The sequence below is a fragment of the Fusarium proliferatum genome (assembly GCF_900067095.1).
Source record: "Fusarium proliferatum ET1 genome assembly, contig: FPRO_scaffold009, whole genome shotgun sequence".
NCBI classification, from domain to species: domain Eukaryota; kingdom Fungi; phylum Ascomycota; class Sordariomycetes; order Hypocreales; family Nectriaceae; genus Fusarium; species Fusarium proliferatum.
Genome location: NW_022194798.1, coordinates 2,050,134 through 2,072,728, shown reverse-complemented (window position 1 = coordinate 2,072,728; position 22,595 = coordinate 2,050,134). Strand labels below are relative to the sequence as shown.

General features: G+C 47.7%; 8 protein-coding genes across 8 annotated transcripts; 4 read left to right on the top strand and 4 right to left on the bottom strand.

The window, feature by feature from the left end:
• Nucleotides 1-1,268: 1,268 nt before the first annotated feature.
• FPRO_14988 (uncharacterized protein) lies at nt 1,269-1,742 on the top strand (the record flags this gene model as incomplete). Its single annotated transcript, XM_031220742.1, has 1 exon — nt 1,269-1,742. The coding sequence occupies one exon, from the start codon at nt 1,269-1,271 to the stop codon at nt 1,740-1,742; it is 474 nt and encodes a 157-aa protein (XP_031086370.1).
• Nucleotides 1,743-2,288: 546 nt separating this feature from the next.
• Nucleotides 2,289-3,731, bottom strand: FPRO_14989 (putative glutathione reductase (NADPH); the record flags this gene model as incomplete). Its single annotated transcript, XM_031220741.1, has 2 exons — nt 2,289-3,534; nt 3,583-3,731. The coding sequence occupies 2 exons, from the start codon at nt 3,729-3,731 to the stop codon at nt 2,289-2,291; spliced, it is 1,395 nt and encodes a 464-aa protein (XP_031086369.1).
• A 676-nt stretch (nt 3,732-4,407) lies between these two features.
• On the top strand, nt 4,408-5,085 carry FPRO_14990 (uncharacterized protein; the record flags this gene model as incomplete). The annotated part of the gene is made up of 2 exons (XM_031220740.1): nt 4,408-4,477; nt 4,580-5,085. 2 exons carry the CDS (start codon nt 4,408-4,410, stop codon nt 5,083-5,085), a joined length of 576 nt encoding a protein of 191 aa, XP_031086368.1.
• A 446-nt stretch (nt 5,086-5,531) lies between these two features.
• On the top strand, nt 5,532-6,996 carry FPRO_14991 (putative SKY1-Protein serine kinase; the record flags this gene model as incomplete). Its single annotated transcript, XM_031220739.1, has 3 exons — nt 5,532-5,749; nt 5,799-6,355; nt 6,407-6,996. 3 exons carry the CDS (start codon nt 5,532-5,534, stop codon nt 6,994-6,996), a joined length of 1,365 nt encoding a protein of 454 aa, XP_031086367.1.
• Nucleotides 6,997-7,078: 82 nt separating this feature from the next.
• On the bottom strand, nt 7,079-10,427 carry FPRO_14992 (uncharacterized protein; the record flags this gene model as incomplete). Its single annotated transcript, XM_031220738.1, has 4 exons — nt 7,079-8,244; nt 8,291-9,597; nt 9,645-10,078; nt 10,122-10,427. 4 exons carry the CDS (start codon nt 10,425-10,427, stop codon nt 7,079-7,081), a joined length of 3,213 nt encoding a protein of 1,070 aa, XP_031086366.1.
• A 904-nt stretch (nt 10,428-11,331) lies between these two features.
• FPRO_14993 (uncharacterized protein) lies at nt 11,332-14,952 on the bottom strand (the record flags this gene model as incomplete). Its single annotated transcript, XM_031220736.1, has 1 exon — nt 11,332-14,952. One exon carries the CDS (start codon nt 14,950-14,952, stop codon nt 11,332-11,334), a length of 3,621 nt encoding a protein of 1,206 aa, XP_031086365.1.
• A 1,766-nt stretch (nt 14,953-16,718) lies between these two features.
• On the bottom strand, nt 16,719-18,639 carry FPRO_14994 (putative permeases; the record flags this gene model as incomplete). Its single annotated transcript, XM_031220735.1, has 4 exons — nt 16,719-18,077; nt 18,129-18,180; nt 18,231-18,499; nt 18,559-18,639. The coding sequence occupies 4 exons, from the start codon at nt 18,637-18,639 to the stop codon at nt 16,719-16,721; spliced, it is 1,761 nt and encodes a 586-aa protein (XP_031086364.1).
• Nucleotides 18,640-19,552: 913 nt separating this feature from the next.
• On the top strand, nt 19,553-22,026 carry FPRO_14995 (uncharacterized protein; the record flags this gene model as incomplete). The annotated part of the gene is made up of 3 exons (XM_031220734.1): nt 19,553-19,796; nt 19,843-21,132; nt 21,191-22,026. 3 exons carry the CDS (start codon nt 19,553-19,555, stop codon nt 22,024-22,026), a joined length of 2,370 nt encoding a protein of 789 aa, XP_031086363.1.
• Between the last annotated feature and the right edge of the window lie 569 nt (nt 22,027-22,595).

Sequence of the window (22,595 nt, the reverse complement as noted above, 5' to 3'; positions counted from 1 at the left end):
CTAGCTTAGCCTAGTCTTGTCGCCTCTGCTCCTACTTAAGCTGTGAAAGGGGGTCAAGTGCTGTTGAAGCTTTGATTATTTCTTGGCCTGATTATGAATGTCGTGAATTGAGCGGAAACGGCGAGAAATAATAAGTATTGGTTTGTTGCATAAACAGCCTGTTGCAGCCTAAGGCACCTAAAGATTTGAGAACTTTCTCTACACTTACTATAGAATATTTAATAACTATATTATTTAAATAGAAATATAATAAAAGAAAATAAAAAGTCTATTAAAATTAATATCTTAAAGGACTTAAAGATTACTTTACTTGAAATATTTTTAAACTTAAAATACTTCTTATAGCTAGAAAGAAGTAGGGCTAAAGTGTAGCATTACTCAATATTTATAATAGCATAAAGGCAGTAAAGATTAGATAGCTAAAAGCCTATCCCACTACACTGAACCTAGCTATAATAATGGAGGCACTGTAATCCTTCTCTTACACTACATTCGCATGGATATCGGTAGTTCGGGACATGCCGTCGCAAACTGCCAAACGCCGAGGTCTAGAACAGCGTAAGAAAGTAGTATCGGCAATAGCCGTGATAAATAAAGCCAATAGCAGTGCTGCACTGGAATTCGCTTGCCTTATTAATTAAGGGCATATAATAGCATACAAAACATGCAGTTAAGCATTATATGCTATCCAGCTCGACAACCTGAGATGCGTACCATCTGCTCAGAATGGTAGTCTCAGGGCTTTCTTCAATGAAACAACAATTGCTACCCACTGCAGATGTCAAGTGGTTCTTTTCACCAGGTGCGTAGATCTAACTCTGTCTCTAATAGCGAGGTACGTTTGGTTCTACATCGGGTCATGCCGCTCATGCGCAGGACTTGGGGAGGCTGAGTTGAAGCTAATTGTTGACTCAGGCTCCGAATTCCCGATTTGACGGCTTATGCCATTGTAAAAATGGAAGTGGCCTTATTGATCTTTAGACTTGGCAGGAACTTTCTGCCTTTTAAGTTCTGTAACTATTCGGATAAGCACTAGATTTATTAACTTGCGCTACTAATCTTCGCTACAGATTTTAGTCAATATATCTTTCCACATCAGGCTCGGGTAATTCCTAAATATCAATAATTTAACTTATTAAGTCTGTACAGGCTACAGGTTTAAAAAGGACAAGAATTCCCTATATGACATCTCATTTTTCATCTCTAGAATCACAACATCTCAAGCCTACAGTACATCTAAAGCACGCGTTATCTTCAAGCCCGCAACAATGGCCAAGTTCAACAACCCCATTCATTCACTCGTCCAGGTCCTTGCAGCCCTACCATTCTTCTCAACCACGGCAGCCGCAACCGCACCTCTCAGCAACAAGCAGCTAATCCCTGCCAATGCCATCACTGCCTGTTACGACAGTGACGCCAACTCCTTGCTTCTATATGCCTCCGGTACACATGTCGACATCACCAAAGACATTGCCTTTGTCCAAAAGCCCCTCGATGGCGGCCTTCTCTTTGACCTCCAAGGTCAAGTTGGTCCCGTCACTAATGGACAGTCCTACTACGAAATCACGGACAATTTTGACATTGAGCTCCCCAACATGGTTTATCCATCTGACACTGTGGTTGTCAACACTGAGAACCATAAGCAATGGGTGGTTGATATTTTGTACAGCGACGACGGTTGCGCCAGTATGGGCTCTAGTCTTGGCAGCCACCAGCGAAAGGCTAGACGTCACTCAAACTAGCGACGGGGGGATGAAAACTACTTTATGGTTTAAGGTATTTTTATATTATTAGTTTTACATATAGGGTCATCAAGCAAGGCAATCAAGTTCTATCTTAGTGTCTCATAATCTAAGTACAGTAATAGCAGTTGAGATTAATTGTGTGCATTAAAAACAGGCAGTAAATCCGATGGCCAACCGAAAGAGCCCGGACGAGCTGAGTGACTTCTCCCAAGAGGCTATCTAATGGCAGGTAGTCAAACGCTGTAAATTCACTAGCCAATCGTCCTCGTATAAATCAGCCAATCACTCTCGTATAAACCCACCAATCGCTTCCGTACTCAAGGATTCGATAACGCTTGTCTAGATCGGGTCATGAGTCCTTAGCTATGTAAGGTGAACACCAGCCAATGGAATATAATAAACAATTCCATATTCACCCTTGATTATTGCCTTCACCAGTTGTAGATAGAGAATTGCTTATTTCAGATACTCGTTCACGCCGTGCAGCTTTCAGTCTTTTCAACCTCGTTATATATTCATGGTGTATAATACTTAGATGGCTATCTAGTTGAGGGTAACCAGCTCCTCTGCACTTGTCGGATGAATCGCAACGCAACTATCAAAATCCTTCTTCGTGGCCCCCATCTTAATCGCTACCCCAAACCCTTGCAATATCTCCCCACTCCCCAAGCCAAAAATATGCAATCCCACGACCCTCTCGTCCTTCCCCTGGCAAATAAGCTTGTATCTGGACGGCCCTTTATCCTCCATTATGGTATAATAGGTCGCCGTGAAGGAGGTCTTATAGATCTTGATGTTATCCCTCCCATATTTCTTCTCAGCCTCTTCTTGCGTGAGGCCAATGGTGCCGACTTCAGGATGCGCAAAAACCACGGAGGGAATGAGGTTGTAGTCTAGCTTGCTGTTGCGGAATTGTTCACCGCCGAAGAGGCGATCGCCAAGCTTGCGGCCCGCAGCGATTGCGACTGGAGTAAGCTCGATTTTGCCGACTACATCGCCAAGGGAATAGATATTCTCCACGTTAGTGTTCTGGTACTCGTCTGTGATGATCTGACCCCTATCATTCTGCTTGATACCCACGATATCCAGACCGAGACCCTCCACTTCTGGTGTTCGGCCCACGGCCCAAATTAGAGTATCCATGTCCTCGAGCTTGCCCTGACCAGTTGAATCAGAATAGTGTAGAGTAAGCTTCCCTGTCTTTGTAATCCTCTCGATCTTGCTGTTTTTATGAATGTGTATGCCAACACGCTCGTACTCTGAGAGAATTTCGTCCTGAATCATCTCATCAAAGGTTCGTAGAAACTTATCATGCCTAATGAAAAGATGCGTCTCTGTGCCTAAAGCATTAAGCATTCCTGCAAACTCCACAGCAATATAACCAGCTCCCACCAGGGCTACCTTTTTAGGTTGATGATCCAGCTCAAAGAATCTATCGCTATTAATACCATATTCGGCTCCGGGAATGCCTCGAGGTACTGTAGGGTGTCCACCAGTCGCGATCAAGATTTTCTTTGCGTTGACCTTTATCTCGGTGCCATCGTGAAGCTTTATCATGGACTCGTTCTTGCCTACAAGGCGTGCTCGGCCGTGAATATATTCGACGCTGTCCTTCTCAAGGTTGTGCTTGTGTATATCGTTCAGTTTCTTGATAATTGCATCTCGTTTGTTTTTGAAGCTCGTCCAATCGAAAGGTGCCCTCTGTTCGACAGAGAAACCATAGGATTTGGCGTCGCGTAAACCTTGTGCCAGGTTGGCCGCGTTCCAGGTGATCTTCTTCGGTATACATCTGCAACGGTCAGCAATTGGGCAGACTCTCAAGAAGCGGCAGAATTACCCCACGTTGACACAAGTTCCCCCTAATCGCTTTGCCTCTACTACAATAACCTTTGCACCGTACCGTCCACTTGCTCTCCTAGCGGAGGCAAGACCTCCACTGCCACCTCCAATTACCAAAAAGTCGCAATGCCTCGTTGCTGTCGCCATATCTATAGGTACGTCTGAAAGACGATAGAAGATACAAAGGTTTTTTGGTGCAGTTTTTGAAGTCGTGTTCGCGATTGGCAAGGCGATAATGGTTACGAAGTAAAGTCAGGAGGGGAAAGACAGGATATTGTAGCGTGATTCTGAGCTATCACCTTGTATTAATTATGCATCACGACTTGTACCAGCCTGAGTAGCTTCGATTACAAGTGTGTTCAGGGGACACATAGAGAATTTTATAAGAAAGCATGTATTTATATATCATGAATGCAACACTGCAGAGTGTTTCTTTCGGAAATGCGGCAATTTGGAATCTTCAACGACTCACTGCGAAAGCCGAGCACAACAGATTTTCGCCTTTCTACGTGGCATCTCACATGTAAACATCAGTGACTTCCTCTGTGAAAGTGACGAAACCCGCAGGTTCCTCGTTGATTAATGCGCATGCTTATGCAGTTGTGTCTAGTGACAAATGATAAGCAGAGCTGACCAATGCTGACCAAATCTCACCGAGCGTCTGGCCGTGTTATCCGAGTTCGCCTGTGTGCCAACATAATTTGTCAACAACAGCAAAAGGCTCATCCGATCAGGGAGTACATAATTCAACATCTGGTCTATATGTCTTGAAGAACTGCTCCTCTCGTTCTCCCAAGTCATAACCACAACGAAACCTTTGACAATGACCACTCTCACACCCGTTGAGGAATTCAATGCCTTACTCTCAGAGACCTCGGTTCTCTTTGTTGTTTGTAAGTTGGCATTCTGCTCCTATCGTGCAACCTTTTATTCCCGTGGCTCTACTGTCCTACTTTATATGACTGTCCCATCTTGCTCAAGCTAAAGCTTCTTAGTTTACCGCGGCCATTGGTGTCCCTTCTGCCGAGCCTATCTCCAGACCCTCCAAGGACTGTCCCCTTCTATATCCTCACTCGGCGGCAAAACCCTGATCGTGACCTCCGAACCGGCATCTTTCCTCCCTGAAATGCGCAAGCTCACCGGTTATTCCGGGAACGCTATCGTTGATACCAAAAACACTCTAGTAGAATTGGTAAAAGAAAGGTATGAGTTGGAGATAGCGGTGAGCGAGAGGAAGGGCTACGAGCATGGGATGGCGCAGCCGGGTATTTTGGTCCTTCGAGGGGGCAAAGGAGGAGATGTGACAGGACAAGGAGGGGCAGTGTTGGAGAAGTGGGCGATTGTTCCGAGTGCGATGAACATAGGAGGGGCTAGTGATAGACCGGACTTGGAGCAGGTTTGGGATAATGTCAAGGCAAAGATTGAGGGGAAAGGAGTCGTGCATAAGAGCTATAAGACAACAGGCCTGTTGGGGTTGTTGTGGGGTAAGGTTTTTGGGTGATGATGTGAGTGGAAGAGGTAGAAGAGACGGAGAGTAAATTAATGAGCATAGTAAGTAGTCGAATAATTTGTTTTAATTATATTGGAATTGCTGTATGCTCTTCTGCTTCGAATCATGGAAGAGGTCTGATATAGAGTATTATGTTGGTTTAGTAAGAGTACCTTCGTAATCGTTGAACTTATTTTGAACTTCATCAACATTCCTCATCTTAACATCACAGTCGCAAGTTTTTCTGGTGTACTCGTTGAAAGAAACCGTTGGCTTGATTACGTCTATTTAGATCGCGATACGCCTGTGAAGGCAAGATACGGAAGCGATTGGCTAGTGAATACGCAAGCGATTGGCTGGTCACTAGCGACCCCGCTTCAATGCTTGTGGACCAACATCCTTCAATCTTAGTAAGAACTCTTATTACGCACGTTATCTATATCCTGCATCGCCGCAAAATGTTCTCTCGCCCTTCTACTCCACCCGACAAGTCCCCTTGGGAAGACGAGGACTTCCGATTCGTGACGAACGGGACCGCTTGTGAATGGGGTGAAGCATACCATCCAGGCGGCTATCACCCAGTTCACCTCGGTGATGTGATACAAGAACGATACCGCATTATTCGCAAAGTGGGATGGGGTCAATACTCCACGGTCTGGCTTGCAGTTGACATGCAGTACGCCTATGTTCTAAGAGTCTTATAGTTAATTGACACGATTGAGTAGGTTGGCCCGCTATGTATCTCTCAAGATCACTGTTGCAACACAACCTCAGACGACGAGCAGAGAGGTGTCTCTTTATCAGTCTCGACTCCAAAATGGTTCCTCAGGCCTTGTGGATCTATATGACACAATCAAGATCACCGGCCCAAATGGGGAACACGAAGGCCTCGTCTTTGAGCCCATGGGTCCAGATTTGACAACCCTTCTTAGGATCAGACCGGAATTCCAGATTGGCAATCCGTGGGAGAGAAGATTTACCAAGTTTTTTACCAAAAAAGCGCTCTTCAATACGATACACGCACTTCATAGTCTCCATCAACGTGGTATCATCCACTGCGACCTGCATACTGGTAACATCCTCGCTTGCATAGAGCCGATTGAAGTCACCCCAAATACCGAGCAAAGATTGAAGCAATCAGAAACTGATTCACGGCCGCTCAAACGGAAAGATGGAAAGCAGGACCTTTGGGCCCCGTTATATCTCCTTGAGCCTCGGCCTCTAAGTGACTATTACTCACATGCCCTCAACCCCCTTGTAAAACTTGCAGACTTGGGCGGTGGTAGGTTCCTTATCATCTCATTCCGCATATTAAGACTGCTGACTTTCGCAGCATTCAGGGAAGAAAGCCCTCTAAAGGCGACTGAAGTCATCACTCCAGTCGCTCTCCGTGCCCCAGAGATTATCCTAGGTGGACATGTCGGCAAGGGCATCGATATATGGACATTTGGCTGTCTAATATTCGAGATGATCATTGGTCGACCTCTGTTCATAGCGATTCAGTCACTAGAGGGGCAAGACTACGATGAGACTTCCAACGACGAGCATCTCATTCAGCTCTGGGAGGTCATTGGACCACTACCCAAACCACTACTTGAGAAGTGGCGTCGAGCGGATCAATATTTTGATTCAAGCGGAAACAGGCTGGAGGTTAAGCCTGAAGAGGACGAATATGTAAGCGGCAGTGAAGACATGGAGTCGGGCGATGGGACAGACGAGGAAGACGATGGTCCTCCGATGGCATATCTTGGTCATTTTCCTTCTCTCGATGACCAACTTATGGCAGAGAGGCCAGGTGATATTGGCGATTCCGAAGCCAAGGAGATATTAGAGCTGTTGCGATGGATATTCCAGTATGACCCGGCACATCGGCCTTCAACAAGTGACCTCACCAATCATCCTTGGCTTCGATTAACTACATAGGTAAAGTCACATGCAGTATAGTACAGTCGAAAGAAGTTCTAGATTATCTGTACTACTGGAAGCCTATTTTCTCTATAGCTTATCACTCTTTATCAAAAGTTCCTCCAACAATTCCTGGTGTGCTCGCAAACGAGGTACCATTATACTTGCCCATCTCGTCCCGTCCCAACAAGAAACTCTCAGGCGGGCCAAGGTAAGATTGCCTTACACCACCAAGATCAACCACAATCTTTTGAATCAAGATATTCGGTAGAAGAGCCCAGATTCTCAACTTGTAAGCACCCTCCTTGGGAACATCGAAAGACGAAGTGGTGTAGTTTCCGTACAAGCCCCAAACAGCGTTACCAACGGCGTAACCCCAGCCATCAGGCATGTTGGTTCCCTTGTTGGGACCAATGGGTGTGACGATCTTGGGGTTGGGTTGCTCCTTATCCGCTGGGAAGAGCGTGATGCCGTACTGCAGAGGATTACGGTCCCCGAGGTAGTTAGCGCCTGGGGACATGAAGACTGTCACGTTGACGGCTGAGTTGTTACTGAAGAGGTACATGTCGTACTCCAGAGCAGGACCCTCGCCGATCTTGAGCTTCTCGGTGTTGAGGGGGTACAAGCCCATACCAGCAAGAGTGCGACCGTAGTTCTTGATGGTATGATACTCGAGAGAAGAGTCATCCGAGTCGCCCTCGTGAATCTTCTGATAGTGAGATGCCTCAATAGAAACATGTCCATCAGACTCAACGAACCCCTCTTTGAAGCTATCAGGAACCTCCTTGTTGATAACAGTTACGACCAGCTTTGGCTCATCACCCGCATACTTCTCAAATCCACGGCAATCACTCGTGATGTTGATCATGACTTGTGTCGTGTTAGGTGCCTGAGGAGCATTATCCCAGTCAACCGTGATGTAAACACGGCTATCTGTACCATTGTCACCACCGACTGTACCGTTGTACTGCGACAACTGGATAAAGTCTTCCCATGGTGCTGCGCGCCAGTTGCAGCCCTTGTTTCCACGGCTGAAGACATCGAAATATCGGGACTGGGCGCCGTGGGGTTCCAGAGGAGGAAGTTCGAGGCTGTTGGAGGATAAAGAGTGCCAGCGGCTGTCGCCCTGGATAGTAGCGTTTGAACCCTCGACACCAACGCCGTATTGGCCGCCGAGTGATGGCCAGACGTCTTGGACGAATCGGAGATCGGGAAGGGTGTTTCTCATGGGCTGCTGCCAGTATCCGTCGTAGCCGAGGTGAGTTTCTAAATAGGTTAGAAGAGTCTAGATCAGGCAGAGTGAGGGACTTACGATCAAGCATGTGTGCCCATTTCCCATCGAGCAACTCATTCCATCGTTGCGTCAAGTTCGAGTCCTTGTACATCAAATCCACAGACTTCCAGATAACATCATTAGCAGAGTTACGCTTCTGTCCCGCATACAACTGGTTCCTCGCGCCGTAGATCTGGATCTTGTTCACAATCTCACCACCAAGAACAGGGTGGAGCAGCATCTCGAAGAAAGCAGGCTGATATTCTGTATCAAGCTTGTCGTAAACAGCCTGGGTATCCTCTTTCAAAGTAGCCCATTGCTCAAGAATGGCCTCGGCTTCGTGGTAGTTTATCACGGAGTAAACTTGAGGTTCAAGCAACTCGAACTTGCGGCGGGCAGCATACATGCCGTACCGAGTCATGATGTCCGTGATGGCCTCGACGTGTTCACTGCCGAACTCACGCTCAACCCAAGCCTCAACCCACTTGGTTGTGCCCTCCTTCTCCCACTTCTCAGTATCGTAGGCGAGATCCATGAAGTGGCTGATAGGAATCTCCTTGGGCTTGAGATCACCGACGTTGACGATCCAAATGCGACGGGCGTTTCGGTGGTATGCTAGGGTCATCTGCTCGGTGGTCTTCTCAAGTTGAATGGTATTGATCCACTTGTAGTTTCTGGGATCACCGACGTAGTCGAAGTGGTAGTAGACACCAGCACCACCAGAACGATCTGTCTCATTAGCGAGAGGTAGACGACGGATGTTGCCCCAGTTGTCGTCAGCCCAGAGAAGGGTGATGTCCTCGGGAACGACAAGACCGCGCTCTTGGTAAGACTGGACCTCCTTGTAGAGACACCACAATGATGGTACATCAGTAAGATTTTTCACCTTGAGACCTTCCTTGAGGATCTCTCGCTGGTTGTCGACAAGAGTCTCCAGCATCTCAACAATTCCGTCAATGCCGAGATCGCCTTCGATAGCTGTGTCGCCGGTTCCTCGCATGGCCATAGTCCAAAGACTGTTTCGGGCATATGGCTTGGCTCGAGAAACACCATAGCGGAAGTACTCGTCGATGGTCTCGTTGTTAGTCTTGTACTGCCACTCACCCTCGTAGAACGTTCGAAACTCGTTCTGTGCTCGCATCATGGGCTCAGTGTGAGATCCACCGAGAACAATCTCGTAAGCGTCGAGGAGTGGCTGGTTAAGAGGATCATCGATGTATACCATGCTACCCCAGACAGTGGGCCAGAGGTAGTTGGCACGAAGACGGAGCAGCAGTTCCGAGACGAGGGCGTAAAACTCGTGGTTGTAAGGAGCCTTGTTGTTCCAGGTTGGGTCCCAGCGTGAACTATGCGTGTCAGTGGCAATTCCTTTAGGTGAACTGAAATCACTTACCCGACCCAGCTGGAAAGACCGGGCTGCTCGTCATTGAGGAAGATACCTCGGTACTTGACTGAAGGAGACTTCTGAACCTTGGGTTTGGAGAGCACAAAGATCTCATCTCGCTTGCGGATTGGCACATCTGCCCACCAGTACCAAGGACTCACGCCAATCTGCTCGCTGATGTCATAAATACCGTAGATGGTGCCTCTAGGGTCACTTCCGGCAATGACCAGGGCCTCGGCAGTGCCCTTAATGGGATCTTTGACAAGCTGGCTGACAAAAGACTCCCATTTGCCTTTGATCTTGCTAACATCTAGCTTACGGTCTTTGACGAGCTTGTCAATGAGCTCAGAGTGGCCAATCGTGCCGACAATGATCTTGGTATTGCCAGCGTTGGGTTCTGAGTAGTTTGGTCCGGAGAAGTGCTGTTCATCAAGAGTGCGGTACTACATTCTTAGCAAATGTCTCTGAAGATTAAGAAGTACTCACATGTGTGTTGTTCTTGACATCCACGGGCTTGAACTTATACTTGGCCGGTGATGCTTTCTTCTGGCCGTTGCTCAGAGTGAAGTTCGTGCCAGTAACACGACCAAAGTCGACGGCGAGATCACCAGCAGCGCGAATGACGCCCCAGTACTCATCCTTGGAGACACGAATCTGACCAGACCCTGCATCTCCACCAACGAGCTGAAAAGCGTCGTCTGACTTGTTGAAGGCAACAATGGATTGTTGACCGAGACCTGCTACCGCCGGCAGCAGGCCCAGCAACGATAGGTACACCTGCGAGACCTTCATAGCTAAAGACGCCTTGAAGCTGACATCTCAAGCGCTGTGAGCTAAATAATTTGCATCTTATACACATGCACCGGGTAAATTCAGAGATCAACATTCGAGAAATTTACGTTTAGGCACTATCGTGGTTCATGTAAGTGGGACATTTTGGTCGACGAGACGGGGCATGATCAACGCAGCGTCGCATTGTGCCCCGCAAAACCAGGTTCATTAGCCACAAGGCCGGCTGTAGTCGAGGTCACTCTGGAGTATTGGCCAATTGGAAATATGTGCACAATTTACCCAGGGAGATCAGGCCAGGCCCCGGTTGACAGCAGCAAAACGACTTGTCCCGGGTGCTAATTAGGTTAAGGTAACAACCCCGCTGCTGGGCGGGAGGTTGTTATTTGTGGAATTACAATGATGCACGAGTTAAGGTGATGTCATGGGCATAAATGAGATCGCATGTTGGGCAGATCATGCTTATATTTGACTTTTCTAGCAGTCAGGATGAAATTAAGGTCCAAGCCATGTTTCATTCACATTTTAGGACCGCGCATATTACTTCCCTCTCACGCCTGTCTCCATGAATGACTTACTAGTAGAGACAGCGACTGAGAATCTGATTGGGTTCTAAAGTCTCCCAGGCTCTCACCGGCATGATCGCTTCAAATTCAATATTTCTCGTAGGTACCGAAACAATAACGACTTCCTTGTATATATCACCAGCTCTATCCAAACGGCGCAGGAGATGCTTTTTTATACAGGTTGCATGCCATTCCAATTCGCTCTTTGTTATATAGACTAGCAGAGTCCTTTCTTTCCCCTAAATCCAAATCTCGTAAATACCGAGGAGTGTTGACAATCTGAATACCATACAAATAACGACAGTGGCATAATGAACCTAAATCTCGCAACACCTTGATCTTTACCAAATCGAACTCAAGGCGTTAAAGAAAGCCCTTTCCCTTGTCCTGGACTGTGGAGTCGACACGTTTACGTGCCTTTCTCCATCCCAAACGACACGATCTTCTTCAAGACACTTCTTTAGGTCCTTGCCAAATATTGGCATCTCTTCAAGCTGTTCGATGGCCTTTTCTATACTCTCTTCACTAGGGCACTCAACCGTACGTTTCTCGACCTCGTCTCGCAGTGATCTCAGCATATCCTCGTACATGGCGCGCTGATCCACCAGCCGAGCAGCTTCGGCACGTTGGCCTTCTCGCCTCATCATCTCAATACGAAAGTCGTAATGGCCGAGACTGTTGTCGATATAATCGCCCCCGATCGAGTTCTTTTCCAGGTATACACCAATCTGAGCGCGCGTTTTGTAAATCTGCATCTGCTCGCGTTCTATGTCCATCTTTGTGTTGGTGCACTTTTGAGACTTTGCTTTGATCGCTTCCTTAGCCTTCTCGTTATTCTTGATCTTGGTTACAGTATTTGGGTCGTTGATCTCTCGCTCTTCATCACGGAGCACGTAAGAGACTCGCATATGTTCTTCCCACTTATGTCCACATTTAGAACAATCGTTTCCTGGGACTAGAGACCAACTCAAAAAAGGGTTACAACTTTTCAGTGACTGGTGTCCAACAATCTCATCGGGCGCGTTAATGTCGCAATACATGTGACAAGGGCGATTATACTTTGTGCACATCTTGCCATCGGCGTCACGGACCTGACTGCTGCAGGCCTCGTTGGAGCAGACTGTCCGCTTACAATTTGAGTCTTGCCGTACAGGTATGGTTATTTTTACTTTGAGTTTGGCGAGCTTGTTTTGAAGATTCTGCCCCTTCGTGTCAAGTTCATCAAGATCTCGCTTTGCCTTGTCGAGATCAGCCTTAGACTTCTCCATAGCAGCCAGAAATTGTGTCAGGGGCTTCGCCATTGCATCAAAAAACGCTCGTGCTTGATTCAGTCGCAAAGTCTTCTTAAGGTCGTGGGGCGGAAGCCGCATGACGGCCAGCATGAGCTTATCAGACTGCTTGACGGATTCTTGCCACATGAAATCATATTGCTCCTTGCGTGGCCACATTTTGAAACCCTTTTTGCAATGTGCCAGGAACTTGTAGCCTCCTGCATCGAAGAAAAACTGGTTATCTGGTCGCCTTGATATTGGGTTCCCTAGCTCTTTGAGCATGTGATCTAAAGGAGCTGACGTACAACCAAGTGAAAAGTTGGTGCTACTGGCATTTGTAAAGCCAAATAAAATGTTGTTTGCCACGTCTATATGCAGGCTTCTGAGTAGTTCTGTGATGCAGAACCTAAAGCTTGCATCCAGCCGAGTCTCATTCGGGTGCAGAAGGAGTATGACGGCGTTCAGTTTTTGGAGTTCTTCCAGAGCCTCAAAGACGTCTTTTAGGTTCAGACGGTCCTGATCGAGGCCGCTGGTGTCTAGAATTCCGGGCGTGTCAATGAATCGGAATCTCCTGCCTTTGATGTTGAAGTTGTAGAACTTGGTCTTTCTCGTGGAGGATTGGCCCTCGCCAGAGAACTTCTCGCTTGTGGTTTCCTCACCATAAGCAAGTTCCTTGTCTTCTTCAGCCTCATTCTGAAATGTGAAGTAGAATGGGATTGGATATTTGATCGGCTCGTGATCGGCAATTGCCTCATCCAGTGTTGCAAACTGATTGTACATAGAAAAGCTGTTGATGAACATTGACTTTCCGATACCAGACCTTCCTAGGAGGAGGATATCGTACTCTTCATCAGGATCAAGAGTCTTGAGTTGATCTTCCAGATGCTCATCGTCCCCGTATCTCACAAACTTTGCACCATGCCCCGTGTAAGCACACTTAAATGTTGCAAGAGCTGCTGGATACCGACTGCAGCTACAATACAGGTGCTTATCACCATGTTCGTAGGCTACGAGTTCCCGACATTGCGGACAGATCCACGTAGATTTAAGTCTCCCGTAGCAATACTCCCCAGGACATAGAACCCTCAGAATTCGTCTTCCAGGAGGCGGAGGGGCCGTCAGTGGCTTTCGGAGCCGGGATTCGGCACATTTGATAAGATCTTTTCCTTGTAGTTCTTCGAGACCCTTTTTCACGTCATTGATGATAACATTTCCATCACGGCGAAGCTCTATCCTTGGCTCTTCAGAGTTTATTTCAGAGCTGCTGGAGCTATCGGAATCGAGATCAACGACAAGAACATGTGAGTTGGGGGGCGGTTCGTCGAGGAGGTCAAATAGAACTTTTCGGTTAAGGGCCCAGCTGGGAGCCTTTGTCCCCGCTTCACTGAAGTAGAGAATGTACAAGTCATCGTTGTCATGCTGCATAATGACTTCATTCAATGACTTAATAGTGGTCTTCAAGTACGCTGCCCCCTTTGCCTTGACCTCATTGGCGAAGGCAATCTTTCCAACATACTCATTTGTAATAGAATTGTATTTTTCGAATTCATCGTTGTTACCCGTCTGTTGAAGCAGGGTCTGGAGGGCTTCCGTCCCCTTCGAGCCGTTGCGGATGTCGATGATTACAGCCCTCAAATCTGCCTTAAAGGACTCCTCGTCCGACTCTGCGTGTCTTTTCTTTGTCCTGGCCTTGTATATTTGATGGCCTGGAATGCAAAATTCGTGCTTTTCGAGGAGGTCGAAGTAATTCGAAAGGTTTCCGATTACTTTTGCCCAATCCATCAACCTCTCGAGAGCTCGGTCAACGGCAGTCTTGTCTAGAGACTGGAGGATCCTTGTATTGGCCAACTGTAAATTAAAAGACTTGGCAAGTTCGGAGATCGGTAGCAGATGGATCGCAATGGGAACACCCTTCCCATCATTGACGGTGCTGACATGCGACGGAATAGCCCGCACGAAATCGGAGACCCCTTCAAAGTCGTGAGGAATGTTCTCGTTTCCGACGCCTCGAGCGATAACCTCGAAGTCAAATGAAGTTGACATAGATTTGAGATCTGACTGAGATATACCATCAATAGACAAACCTGACTGGCCAATGTTGTGAACAATTCGACGGGCAATTCCATTGCGATCCGACATGTCCGAGGAGTCTTTGGCGTCCCGGCGATTGGTGTTCAACCTCCCAGACAAGTCAGACCCATCACTCCTATCCCGGACCTCCTGTCGAGCTGTGACAACGACTTGGGCACCCCACTCGATTTGCCAAACGACATGCGTAGCCTCTTCAGAGTCAAATGCGCCAATGTTTATGTGAGGTAGCAATTCCTCACCAAGATGTAGCTTGTCATATCGTACTCTCAAACTGCAAACTGCAGACGCCTCTTGGAGAATATTGCTAGACGTCCTCTTTGATAGGTACTTCGCTCCCCAACTTGGAGTCATTAATCCGCACAAAATGCTAATACCCAGCTCGGACGAAATTTCAAGATTCTGGAACTTTTCCTCTAGAGAGTTTGTCGCGACGCGACGGTACATCTGGCTGGGCAGGTCTTGCTCGATAATAAGCCCCGTTGGAAGAGTCCCGGTTTTGAGAAGTGATTGACCAAGAACCCTGTCTGAGCGGGCATCGTACAGGGCCCCCAGGGTAACAGCGAGGCCTAGAGCAGGCCGATATTCGCTATGCTCGGTCATTTGGATGGCGTTGGATTGTAATTAGTCATGCGACACGTCGGTTTCACAATCGTGGAGGATATTCAAAATGGAGCTGCAAGAATCAGGTGTAGTGAGATGAAGAAAGAAGACGCTAATGAGAAATCCGGCTCGGGCCTTTGAAGGTTATTTATAGCATAGAACGTCATCCTAAGACCTCTGATAGGATGCCTGTAGTGTGTTAGTATATCGTATCGGGTAAATGCTGGCTGCACCAAGTGCAAAGAGGTAGACTATTAGTGGTCTTGTCAAAAGGCTAAGCGCTGAGACTGCAGGTTGCCACATCATCATGCTGACGCGAGAGCCTACGAAAGTGATCGTATTGGGTAGCTCAGAGAAAAAGAACGCCTGATTGGCTGAGGTCAACATCTTCCTGGTGAATGTTGGTGGTGCATATCGAGAGAAGAGATAACAACGCCGCAAGAGAACTGATCATTGGTTACTGCTTGTGGCTGCAGACAGCGCGCATGTAGGGGACCCAAATCGACTCAGAGGTTAACGGTGATACGTCTCTCTCCGAATCTGACCTCTGGCAACGAAGAGGACGGCCGCGAACCAGGCGTAACTTTCAGTATGATATATTATCAGGTAGCCTAAGCAGCATCAGACCTACATATAAAGTCTTCTCTTTAAATCAGAGAATCGAAGCGTATTTTCTATAGCACAGTTCTAGTAAGTTTCAGCAGTATGAATGGTACCCAATAAGCCTTGAGCTCTCGACGCCCTCAAGCTTGGACCAATCCTAAGGCTCAATTGCTTTTATAAATTTCACTGCTTCAACTCCCCAAGTCCTATGTCCACCACACCAGGATTACCTTTTGGAGCCGATGGGAACATGAAGCCTTTCCATATAAACTTCTTTCTTGAAGCAGCATCAATTGCTATAACCACTAGCCAAGTTGATAAAATTGGGGCCTGCGACTCGATGGGTACATGTTATGTCGCCTATTCCTCGCCATATGAGTATGTCATCATAAATGTTTGTAAAGCTTCATAAACGAAACCGTTACAATTCCGCCAACAAAGTCGTAGAACTAAGATGTTCCGATTTCATCCTCAGCTGCATCGGGAGAGTTGCTGCCTTGAGAAATCTGAGCCGGCAGTTCCGCAATTTTGATCGAGAAGTCGTCTCGTCCACCATCTACCCAGCAGAGTTATGTGCATTCGCTAGCGCATAATCTCCAGATGATCTTTCTAGCATCAGTGGAGCTCATGTTCCCACCTTGTCTTGGAGTGATGCCCAATAACGACTACTATTGACTAATGCCGACGGTGACGTTGGTCATCCGGCTCTGGATAAAGTCTGAGATCTCTAGACCACGCTCAACTGCGAGATCGATCGCTGTTGAGCCAACATTGTCCTCAATATAAATATCAACGCCGCATTCCACAATGAAACTTGCCACGTCCAAATAAAAGTGGGTGATTCCGTGATGCAAGGCTGATCGTCCGCTGGCATCCCTGACTCCGATCTTTGCGCCGCTGCTTGCCAGCCCATGTACAATAGAAAAATGACCAATAGCTGGAGCAGCGTGTAGGGCCTCACTGAGAGCGTAGCGAGATATGGGACTATTCGACTTGGCCAAAGTATTGACAACGTCATCCAAGTTGTCATTGAATGCTAGAAGATTAACGCTGTCGTTTCTATGTGTTTGTAGCATGTAACAGAATTATATAAAAAACACCACCTTCCCAGATCTAAGAACCGGCTTCGGCTCCGCAGGTCGAGTTAAGAAATATGTCCCGGCCTATGCCTTATTATTTCCAGAGTAAATCTCAGTTACCACGTGAGGTAAAGGCTCACCAGGCTTGACCCAGTCAGCATTGTATCTAATAGGACTCATCTCATGAGAGTTGACACCTACATTGCCATCGATGGTGTCGTCCGCATAGGGTCGCCAAAAGTCCTTCTTGCCCTGGAATAAACGTGTAAGCCACCCCGGTAGGATGCCTCCGGGAATACGCCATGTCCACGGGTCTTTGTCCTTCTTGTTAGTAGCAGTCAGCTTGCCCATAGAAGCTGTCTCCACAGCCCATACAAGAACTTGGATAACGATGTAGCTGCAAATACCGGCAATGAGGCCATCGGCAATTGAAAATGTAAAGGGCATAATAGCGATGGTCAAGAAGGCTGGGATAGCATCACCCATATATCGCCAATTAATATTGACGACGGCTTGCATCATCATAGATCCAATCAGAATCAAGACACAGCCTGTTGCCCAAGATGGTATAGAGGCAAAGATAGGTGCAAAAAACAATGAGACGAAGAAGCAAAAGCCAGTCATCATAGCTGTGATTCCTGTTCGCCCTCCTTCGCCAATGCCAGCCCCACTCTCAATAAAAGCTGTCACGGGTGATGTGCCAAAGACAGCCCCTATAGTGATACTGATGGAATCAACGAGATATGCGGTAGCTGATCCTTCGAAATCCTGAGTTTTCTCATCTATGAGATTAGAGAATCTGGCCATTGAATAGAGGGTGCCTGTGCAGTCAAGAATATCAACGTAGAGGAACGTGATAAGGGCGCGGCCAAATTGGCCACTATATGCACTGATATCCCACTTTTGGACGGCAAGAATTCTGGTGATAGGGTGAAAGTCCACAACCTTTTTGAAAAAGTTGAAAGAGTCATCGCCGACCGGGGTATAAGGGAAGGCAGTGATAGAGGTACCGCGTGGCCAAGAACAGATAGACACAAGAATGATGCCTATAAGAATAGCACCCTTGACACGGAACATAGTGAGAACCACAGTCAGAATACCGCCGCAGAAAATAGCAAGCCAAAGAGTCGGGTTCTGCATCTTGTGCGAGCCAGGACAGGTGCCATCTTCCAATTTATCCGCAGGAGAACAGCCAGCCAGTTCGACAGGGGTTGAAACAGCACCAGTAATCAGGCCTATGCCTTCGCTGTATGTAAGGCCGATGAGTGTCAAGAAGAGACCGATGCCAGCACCAGTAGCTAGCTTGATTGAACGTGGGATGGCTCGAGCCAGCCATTGTCGAAGACCGAGGATTGTGAGACCGAAGAAGATGAGACCCTCGACAAAGATGGCCGTCATGGCTACCTCATAAGGGACAGACCCCGAGCCATGAAAGCCGACAACCTAGGAAGATCCGATGTTAGAAATTACAGGGCGGCAAAGCGGAATACGTACATCGTAGGCGAGATAAGCGTTCAAACCCATTCCGCAGCTGATACCGACAGGCCTGTGCAGAAAGTTAGCAGCCAATCATCGACGCCACCTGTCGAGACTAACATGTTGGCGAGGGCGCCAAGAAAGAAGGTGGCCAGAGCAGAGATAGCGGCGGTAGCAGTGACTAGATCACGCTTGACCTCATTCTTGCAAAGGAGATATTCCGAGTTGGCGGCACAGATGGGGTCATCGGGAGTCGAATCGCAGACACAAGTGCCTCCACTGTCGGCGACAATGCTGGAATTGACAGCCAAGATATATGCCATTGCGAAGAACGAGATGATGCCTGCTCGGATCTCAGTCGTAAATCGGGAACCAGGTCGCTCGCGGGGCTAAAGCCTTGGGTCAGTGCGATTCTCTTTACAATACTTCTTTGGTGGCGTTGGCTCACATGGCCAGATCCCTCCAATTGAAACCAGTGGCCTACGCGACTGTTGGCCACGCCATCGTTGATTCGACTAATCCACCCCATGATGGTAATGCCCTTGAGCAGAAATGATGCTTTATAATGGGAGAGGAAAACCCAAAAATCAGGGGAGGAAAAGGAAAAGGTGAACAGAACGGGCGCGACTCATTCTGTCAGCAGTAGTGATTTATAAATAAGAGGTAACTGAAGAAAGACAGCAAAGAGACAAGGGGCGGATGACCTTCGGCGGATCATGCCAAACAGGAAGGATGTCTTACCCCCTCCCTCCGGCACATTTGAAACCTATAAAACCTTCTCTATGAAGCAACAGACAAAGTTGGGAGGCGGGAGGTTGACGCCGAGGCAACATGCATTAGTTAGAGTCTTGGAACGGCCAAGCGCACGGATTATGGGAACTATTTGGGGAGGTCACCTCGGCTTGGCGTTAACTAATCGCGGGCTATGATAACGCAAAGTGAAGGATACCTTATTTGGCTAATTACAGCACCGGGAGGTTGAGTTTAGTGGCGGTTTCAACGAGTCTCAGCTCTGCCTGGGATTTAAGATATGCTCGGTGACTAGCTATAAACTCCCCAACTCTGGCTTTGTACATGCTGGTAAGCTCATTTTTGGGCTTCACTCTAATGTAGCGGCGCAGCATTTGGTTGGTTCGGTTACGAGGACGTGTGCAAATCCGGGCCATTGAACCGAAAAGGCTTATCTGGAAATTATCCCACCCTCCATCAGATCCCTGTCTGTTGCAATTATCGCATTTACTCCCCTTATCCTAGCCTTGAAACAGAGGGGCGTCGTTCATGAGATATTAACTTCGTATAGACAGGATAAGACTGGGACGAGTTGGCAATTTCCGTTGCATATACATGCCCAGCAAATCTCATCCCGCCCTCTGCGACTTTTGTCTCCATACTCTGCGAAACAGCTTTATCGCTGCTCTTCCCCTGTTCTTATCGCTTCCAGAATGGCGACTCCATCTGATCACGTGTTACTCCGTCCTTTTAATGATGTGACGAAATGGGCCAAGTTTGCGCTTTCACAGGCCAATGGGCATTCATCAGACCATGGCTACCAACAGACGTCACTTCACCATTCGTCCCAGTCGCTATTGAGAGAAGGGGAGCGAGCTTTGCGACGCTTGGTACCACTGCTTGCAGTGTCTTCTCCTCAATTGACTGAATTCCTAAGGCATCTGACCTTGCGCAACGGTAAGGACGCATCACCCAAAAGTAGCGGCCGCTGACAGGCGAGTAGAAGATGTCGTTTGTCAAGTTCGATCGATTGACATCTTACTTTATGATTTTGAAGATTTCATTGAGCCACAGACTTTTGACAAGGCCAAGTTTGACGAGCTTCAAGCTGCGACAAAGGAATTGGCCATCACTCTTGTAGAAGAGATTACACGGTTTACAACAAAGTCGGCTCTGGAATCATCACCGGCCCCCTCAAAATTCCCACCTCTTCCACCTCTTCCACAATTTACCAGTCCTCCCGATGTGGCCAGATCGAGCTCTCAGATGTCCATGCGGCCTCCGATCAACACTGCGAGATCTGGGTCTAGTCTTGGTCAACATCAGCAAAGACCCTCCCTGATCGGTGGTTCAGAACAACGTGACAGATCTCACTCTGCGGGACGTGCATTGAGAACTGCTGATTATTCTACGTCACGGTCACCAATTACCCCAAGTGGCCTCGCTTCTCCAGTCACCTTGCCTTTGACAAGCAAATACGCGATTCCAGAGCAAGAGGCCCAAACCTTCCGCTATGTCCAGGCTCATCGACGACAAGACAGTGATTCAGATGCGATTTTAAATAGTTTGCAGGGTCTGGATATTGGAGCCATCACTCCTCCAAGCTCAGTTGCATTGTCCCCCAAGTCAACAGGCTACCAGAACGCAGCCAACCAAGACACAAGGGGCTCCTTCGGTTACAATCAACAGGATACTCCTCCGCCATCCGTGACTACTGAGCCAGTTTCGCAACACGATTGGTCTGCAGCCATTGACCAACAATCAGCTGCTGTCCCACGCCCATCATCTGTGACAGCTTCCCAATACACCAGCCCAAAGCTCACAGAATACCGGAATTCGGGGTCCTACATACCATCTGCAGCGCCGCCAGAACATTCACAATTGTTCATTGTCACCCAAGGGTCAGCACCATCCATACGATCAGACGGAAGCGGTACGTCAGGTTCCAAAGCAGTATCAACGTCTTCTAGCTCGATAAGAAAAGATTCTACCTCTATGAAAAGCATACAGTCTCTACCGACCTATGAGATCGGATCAGACAGCTCTCTGGCCCTACTGGGTGGTCTATGTAAAGGAGCTCGAGCTTTTACCTCTGCAGGTCCCGGACAGGCCATCAAAAGGGTTGGCGGCGGTTCAGACGGTGCAACAAGACCCAGAGAGTATTCTCAAGAAACTTTATTTGGGCAAATGCTGGATAATCCGACCGAGACTTTCACAGAACCAACTGCACAGTGTCTTCATTGTGAGTACAAGACTCCCTACTCCCAATTGCGCCAGGATATGGATCAAGATCGTAAGTCACTCAATCAACCATAATCGCTGTGAGAACCAAAGCTCAAAGGTGTTTCTAGCATTGGCCAGCCAGCAGACGAGAGGTATTCTTCACCGTCCTCGCTTCCTCTTCAAATCTCATATTGCAGTCCGGAACGTCAACTCGGTGTACTTTGGTTGTCTCTTTTGTGACAAGACAAAGTCTACTCTCCAGGAAGACGACGCTACCGTGTTTCAGTCAATCGATCTCCTCTTTCGTCACATTTCTCGGCACGGCCATCCCTTGTCGCATGTTCCGGGCGTGGAAGTAGTCTACGAGCACAGTGATATAAACTCACGAGGGCGCCAAGACTGCGATTTATATATCCCAAATTCTACCATGACTACTCTACATGGCGTGACCCGAACCAACGAATCAAATCGACTCCCATCGTTGCCGGTCGCCCGGGCGGTAAAAGACCACATTCGGCGGACTAATGAGAAGCCACAAGCAAGACCTGATGCAACCTCGGAGATTCTGCAGTTCTTCTCAGGGGCGAGGATAGTTGGCGTCGAGTTCCCGGAGAAGTGGGACGGGAAGTGGTGCCAAGGCTGGCACGACGGTGTATTTGGAACGTTTCCAAGTAAATTAATCAGCTTGGATATGCCACGGCATGTCAAGATCGCTTCCTTACCGAATACGCCGCGAACTGGAGTAGTCAGATGGAAATTCGAGAAGCAAAGGCAGCCTGGCTGGCTGGCACTCAAGAAAGGCGACATTATCTATAACCTTGCTTGTGAGTTCTCTATCATCAACAACATGACCAAGATTGACACTTACACTGCCTACAGGGGAGGATCCACATGCGTGGTTCTGGAGTGGTTCAAATGCCAAGAGAGAGTATGGAATATTTCCGAGGTCTCATATCTTAATTGAGTCTATAAAGGACGGGTCGCTCAGCCATGAGGATCAAAGGCATCGTCAAAAAGAAAAGACTCGCTTTGGTGGCTTGTTTACTAAGTATAAATAAAAAAGGAGCTACTTTGGGATACAATTAAAACGCTGATAGGAGGTTGATAAAAGCTTTATCACATCGGACCTGATGTTATGTTTTAAAAATGTCTTTTTGTATTCTTCTTGCTGTATAGCATTGCCTGTATGATAGGAGATCTGGTTTTGATACGTCAGACACATGTTCATGAGACAATGGAAAACTTATCCTGAGTCATATAATGCTGCTTGGGGCGCGAGTAAGAAGCCCTTACGACCCTCATGAGCAGAATTGAACCTGCCAGACTTTTCACCATTGCATTGTGACGCTAACCTTAAATCTTGGAGCGACTCTCATTTTGACTCTTTCTCGCTGGGTCAAAAGCTGAATTGTGTTTCTTGAACATCCACCACTTCACCCAATTATCCTTAATCGCCAACTTGATCTCTGATAAGATAGCTGGCAAATGTTACCCGAAGTTCAGCCAGCCACGTCTGTATTCCGCCATGGTCGG